This window comes from Branchiostoma floridae, chromosome 10, assembly GCF_000003815.2.
Source record: "Branchiostoma floridae strain S238N-H82 chromosome 10, Bfl_VNyyK, whole genome shotgun sequence".
Lineage (NCBI taxonomy): Eukaryota > Metazoa > Chordata > Leptocardii > Amphioxiformes > Branchiostomatidae > Branchiostoma > Branchiostoma floridae.
In genome coordinates this window covers 23,754,594-23,761,413 of record NC_049988.1, presented here as the reverse complement: position 1 = coordinate 23,761,413, position 6,820 = coordinate 23,754,594, and the positions used below count along the sequence as shown (strand labels likewise).

At 44.1% G+C, this 6,820-nt stretch overlaps 1 protein-coding gene across 1 annotated transcript; it reads right to left on the bottom strand.

Annotated features, from left to right (window-relative positions):
• Nucleotides 1–2,763: 2,763 nt before the first annotated feature.
• On the bottom strand, nucleotides 2,764–6,090 carry LOC118425127 (zinc finger protein 420-like). The gene has a single exon (XM_035833946.1). The coding sequence runs from the start codon at nucleotides 6,088–6,090 to the stop codon at nucleotides 2,764–2,766; it is 3,327 nt and encodes a 1,108-aa protein (XP_035689839.1).
• Between the last annotated feature and the right edge of the window lie 730 nt (nucleotides 6,091–6,820).

Here is a 6,820-nt window from a genome sequence, read left to right as displayed (position 1 = left end):
GGTATGCAGTGGTGGCCGTGGGCGGCTCACCGGTTCTCCATTAAGTCTTCTGTCATGAAGATCAGACCTGGTCCTTAGGCCATGTTGATTTGATTGTATGGATGACATCCGCGCTCGCACCAATTTTCGGCCATTTCCCCCCAAAAAAAAATTTTGGAGCACACAGTAAATTGTGCAAAGCAGCTGTAAAATGAGCACAAATATTCCGTAGATTGAAAACAAATATCCAAAAACAGATGATAAATGCCATAGAATGCCAAAATAAATCTTAAGTCAAAGAATAAGATCGACGTGAAAGGACAGAAAGAAAAAAAGTATTATTGGTAGGGGTAGGTACCAGTAAATTCAGGATAGGTCCCGTTCAGGTCCAAAGGATCATTTCCAGGTGGACCTGAACCTGAACCTGATTGTCTGTGGAACTGGCAATACTCAAAACAAAACTTGGTAATTGGTCAATTTTGCTACAAAGAAATCTCTTTGGTGGATTATTGGACTACCACTGGCATTTTAAAATCCCATCTCCATGTAATAAAGGCTAACTGTCTCTGTACCTTTGACTGTAGAAACATGGTACAAGTGACTATAACCTCTACACAATTCGCTTTTGTTGTCTTCTTGGCCCGGTAAGACCCAAAACACATAGTGTGTCCATTTTGCAATTGGTGAAACCCGTTCGTCTGATTTTTTTTCAGGTCTTTTTTTTCGGATTGGTCCAAGGAGAAAAAAAAAACGTTTTGCATCCGTATGATGTATTGGTCCCAACTATTGAACACCTAACTGTTGGTATACCATACTATGTGTTTGTAGTCCTATGTTCAACCTTCTTGGCCACATTGATTTCATACTGAAGCCAACTTTTTTTTTTTGGCCAAACTTTTTTTTTATTCGCTCGCTCGCATCAATTTTGGAATTCCCAGAGGATGTCATCCATATAATCTAAACCCCCGTACCGACGTTTGCTTCTGACAGCTCTTTAGATCTTTGCACCCAATCAGCTAACAGCTTGTTAGTCACATGCTGTCGTTCTATTGTCCTTGTTAGCTTTGGTCAACTCCTGAAAGCCACTATCCCGCGGGATCGCTACAGTTGAGAGTGCACTGATGAAGCAAAGTTCTAAGTAGGGCTATGTACGTACCTAAATACCCGTACCTGTACCGTACCTAAAAAATTGTTTAGGTACAGGTCCGGACCTAAACATCTGTGTACCTGTACCTTAACAAACTAAATCTAAAACTATTAAACACTACTTTTTGAGACTGCTGGACAAGTAAATCCCAAATCCACAATGACAATGGTGATAATCTTGGAGTTGAAACTTAAGAAAACTTGCAAAGAAATTGTTTTGAGATTCAAATATGTAATTGCCAATACAAAGATGACATTTTATCATACAGTTAGCTACATGTTTAACTTACATATACTTGGTTAAACTTTTTTAGGTACAGGTGTAGGTCCGGACCTGTACCTAAACCTGTGTACCTGTACCTGTACCTGAAAATTTGTTTAGGTACACAGCCCTAGTTCTAAGTGTAGTAAAGAAAACAAGGTTATGAACCTTTGGCTAGGTTTACTTGACATTCGGCTGATTCTGGCCTGCTTACCCTATTCCTATTTTTCAATATTTTTGGCAAATCTTCTTCTTGAACGCCAATTCTATTTGCGTAATGAATGTAGGCGTGGTGAGTATTTTAAATTCAGCATAAAGCGAAGTCGACCTTCATGACTTCTTTGTAAGTTGCATTGGGTGACCCCCCCCCCCCCCCTCTCTATCTGTGAGTCAGTTTACACAGACTAGTATGTCATAGCTGTGACGCGAAAACGTTCGATACGGGTGTTCCGGACCGGATGATAACTTTCCGTACGGCCCGGGGTTATCACACGGGCTCCATTTTCGAATAAATCGAACTGTTTCGAGTGGGCCGATTACGACGCCATCGAAAGTTCGAATTCCTGATTCGGACGTTGGAGCATTACTGTTGCAACGTTTTTTTTTTTTTTTCGAGGGCAACAAATTTGTTCAACTTCTGGCGCATTTCGTATCAAAACAGCGGTTTTCTCAGGTGGGTATGACATAAATAGAATACACCGTGTTGTATTCTATATTGACACTATGCTACGCAAAAGAACCTAAGCGACACGGACGACTACAATACAAATTACACGCAGCACTACTCTCCATACAAGCCCCTTAGATGCCTTGGATGGTTACGACTGCAAAGAAAGACTCTGGAACAAAACGTTAATCTTTGGTATTTAATAACTTTTCATGGCTGAAAGCATGACTGGAGGCATTTGAACCAAGATCTAATGTAGGCGTCTAGCACAAAGTTATCCTTCGTTGAAGACTTTTAGCAGCTTTTGGGGGTCGCCGATTCGCGATTCTCAACATTTCCTAACGCCTGAAGAGGGAAGTCCGCAAAGATACTAATAATCATTTTAGCTTCAGTTTTGCACAAATGAGCAAAAGATGGAAATGCCAAACAGTAGTGCAGTAGTAAACTCCTTAAAACCCCTTTTCGTACTCATTCACATTCACATATTGTTAGTTCCAATGGAGGGTCTCTCACCAGTGTTAGTTCCAATGGAGGGTCTCTCACCAGTGTTAGTTTTAATTGAGGGTCTCTCGCCAGTGTGAGTTTCCATGTAGGGTCTCTCACTAGTGTTAGTTCCAATGAAGGGTCCCTCACCAGTGTTTAGGAGGGTTTCTCTTCATTGTGATGATTCTTCAAGTGTTTTCTAAGACCACTGCTGTCAGCATAGCATTTACTGCACTTCTCTGTGGGATTTCTCACTTGTGTGAGTCAACGTACGCGTGTGACTTCTCAGATCCTTGGCAGAACAAAACCCTTTGTTGCATTCCTCACAACAGAAAGGCTTCTCAACACTGTGAGTGAACATGTGTTTCTTCAGGTCATTGGTGTGACTAAAGCTTTTGCTGCACTCCTTGCAACTGTAGGGCTTTTCTTTAGTGTGAGTCCTCATGTGTCTTTTTAATTCACTGGCAAAACAAAAGGTTTTGCTGCAGTACTCGCAGCTGTGAGGTTTGTCACCTGTGTGAGTTAGCATGTGACTCTTCAGTGCACTCGGCTGTCTGAACTGCCTGCTGCACTCCTTACAGTTGTACGGTTTTTCACCAGTGTGAGTCCTCATGTGACTCCTTAGCCCACCGAGCTCAATGAACTGTTTGCCGCACTCTTCACAGCTGTACGGTTTCTCCCCTGTGTGAGTCCGCATGTGTCTCCTACAAGAGCTAGAATCGCTAAACTGTTTGCCACACTTTTCACATCTGTAGGGTTTCTCGCCGGTGTGAGTCCGCATGTGTAGTCGTAGGTGAGCCATTCGAGCGAACTGCTTGCTGCATTTCTCACATCTGTACGGTTTCTCACCTGTGTGTGTCCGCATGTGATCCTTAAGGTTAATAACAGTCCTAAACTGCATGCCGCATTTTTCACACATGTGGGGTTTCTCACCTGTGTGGGTCAACATGTGCTCCTTCAGTCTACTCATTGTTCTATAACACATTCCACACTTTTCACACATGTAGGGTTTCTCACCACTGTGAGTTTTCAGGTGTGCATTTAGACAAGAGAGTACACTGTACTCCTTACTGCACTGGTCACACTTGTAGGGTTTTTCCCCGGTGTGAGTAAACATGTGTTGCTTTAGGTTGCTTGCCTGACTAAACTGCTTGCCGCATTCCTTACAGCCGTATGGTTTCTCCCCTGTGTGAGTCTGCATGTGTATTTTGAGACCATACCGGTGTCGAAACTCCCTGTTGCACAGGTCACAGCTATAGGGCTTTTCCCCTGTGTGAGTCATTGTGTGTGATTTCAATCCACTCAGAGTAACAAAGTGTTTGCTGCACTCATCGCACTTGTACGGCTTTTCACCAGATTGGGAGTGGGTCCACATGTGCTTATTGCGACTACTAGCGTCTGTAAACTGCTTGCCGCACACCTCACAGCTGTAAGGTTTCTCACCTGTGTGAGTGCGCACGTGCCTCTTTAGGCTACATTGGAAACTAAACTGCCTGCTGCACTCTTCACAGCTATATGGCTTCTCCCCGGTGTGAGTCCTCATATGTTCCGTCAAGTTACACTGATATTGAAACTTCTTTTCACACACATCACATGCATAGGGTTTCTCACCACTGTGATTCAAAGTTTGTCCATCAGTGTGAGCCAAAGTATGTCCATCAGCGTGACTCAAAGTTTGTCCACCAATTTGAGTCAAAGTATGTCCAACAGTCAATGCATGTGTCTTCAGATAACCAGATGTCTTAAACTGTTTGCTGCACTTCTCACACTTGTACGGCTTTTCTCTGGAGTGGGTCTTCATATGTCTTCTGCAATCACTAAGGGTACTGAACTGCTTGCTGCACTCCTCACACTGGTAGGGTTTCTCACCTGTGTGAGTGTGCATGTGAGCTTTTAGATTATATTGTGATCTGAACTGCTTGCCGCATTCCATACAGCCGTAAGGTTTCTCCCCTGTGTGAATCAGCAAGTGTGTCTTCAGACCTCCCTTGTGTTGAAACTTCTTGCTGCACAGGTCACAGCTATAGGGTCTGGGTCTCTCCCCAGTGTGAGTCAACATGTGGCTCGTCAAGAGACTTGGTAACATAAACTGCTTGCTGCACTCCTCACACTTGTACGGTTTCTCTCCAGAGTGGGTCTGCATGTGTCTTTTACGAGCACTTGGGGTATTAAACTGACTGCCGCACTCCTCGCATTTGTAGGGTTTCTCCCCTGAGTGAGTCCGCACGTGTGCCAGTAGGTGGGTAACATCAAAGAACTTCTTTCCACACACGTAACACCTGTAAGGTCTCTCACCGGTGTGAGCATGCATGTGGAGTGTTATCTCACACAAGCTACTAAAGATCTGCTTACATCTTCCACATGTGTATGTAATGGTCTGCATGTAGAGTTCCTCACCTGTGCAAGTTTTCGTGTTGGGTTTCTCACCTGTGTGCGTTTCTGGGTTGGGTCTCTCACCAGTTTGAGTTTCCATGTTGGGTCTCTTACCGGCATGAGTTTGCATGGAGGGCATCTCACCAGCTCCAGTTTGTACGTTGGGTTTCTCACCGGAGTGATTTTGCATGGAGGGTCTCTCACCAGTGCAAATTTGCACGTTGGGTCTCTCAACGGTGCAAGTTTGTACGTTGGGTCTCTCACTTGTGTGAGTTTGTACGTTGGGTATCTCACCGACGTCAGTTTGCACGGAAGGTCTCTCACCAGCGTGAGTTTGCATGGAGGGTCTCTCATCAGTGTGAGCTTGCACGTTGGGTTTCTCACAGGTGTGTGTTTGTACATTGGGTTTCTCACCAGTGTCAGTTTGTATGGAGGGTCTCTCACCGGTGTCAGTTTGCATGGAGGGTCTCTCACCAGTGTGAGCTTCCATGGAGAGTCTCTCATCAGTGTGAGCTTGCATGTTGGGTTTCACACCGGTGTGTGTTTGTAGGTTGGGTCTCTCACCAGTGTTAGTTTGTATGGAGGGTCTCTCACAAGTGTGGGTTTGCAAGTTGGGTCTCTCACTGGTGTAAGTTTGTACGTTGGGTCTCTCACCGGTGCCAGTTTGCATAGAGGGTCTCTCACCAGCGTGAGTTTGCATGGAGGGTCTCTCACAAGTGTGAGTTTGCACATTGGGTCTCTCACTGGTGTGAGTTTGCACGTTGGGTCTCTCACTGGTGTAAGTTTGCATGGAGGGTCTCTCACCAGCGTGAGTTTGCATGGAGGGTCTCTCACAAGCATGAGTTCCCATGAAGGGTTTCTCTTCAGTGCTAATTTCAAAGAAGGGTCTCTCACCAGCGTGAGATTCCATGGAGGGTTCTTCATCAATGTTAGTTTCAATGGAGGGTCTCTCAACAGCGTGAGTTTCCATGGAGGGTCTCTCACCAGCGTTAGTCTGTATGTTGTGTATGTCCTCAGTGAAATTTTCCATGGAGGGTATCTCCACAGGGAGAGTTTCCATAGAGGGTTTCTCCTCAGTGTTAGTCAGCATGTTGAGCTCTGGAAGGCTGAAGTACTCAACAGCTTCTCGACAGTGACTCAGATCTTCGCTGTTGATGGTTGATGGACTATTTGTTGCCATCGTAAAGTTTGATCGGATGCAGCAGTTCCGAGAAACTGAAAGAAAAATCAACACATAGTAAATATAAGTAATTAAAACAATTTAATATCAAGTAGTTTTGTTGGTCTGTGTGCTTGCGAGTAAGTAAATTCTATAAATGCAGAAACATTTTGCGGTGGTTTTGTGTTTGCCATGGTCACTACACCGCGAACTCAAAACACCATTGGTCCAAGAATATTTTCCTTCTGTCTTCAGCTTGCACCGCCTACTAACTAGTGTATATTGTCACAGTATAATGAAATGTTTGAGGTACTTGCTACAGTGAAGACACAAAAATACTTACAAATACACATTTTTTTGGAGTTTGCATTGATTCATTTCTCCATACAAACTTATTTATATCACCATGGCAGGAAAGTAGCACTTCACTACGTATTCCGAGGATGGACATGATTAGATCAATAACGGTTGATCACGCCAGCATAGTCAAAGTCAAAGGTGGACTGTTCTGTCTGTATCGCAGCACCCATGCCAGGGTTGGACAAGTCCACTAGCCCGATTGTCCAGGGCAAGTGAAAATGCTGTTTGGGCAAGTACATTTCCTACCCCACTTGTCCGACCGGGCAAGTAATGATTTTTAATGAGAGAGATTTTGATATACAGTCATAGAATCAAGCATTGGTCAAAGAAATATAGCCAACAATAAAGAATTCCATTGATGGAATTGAAAATACTCAGACAAATGTCATTA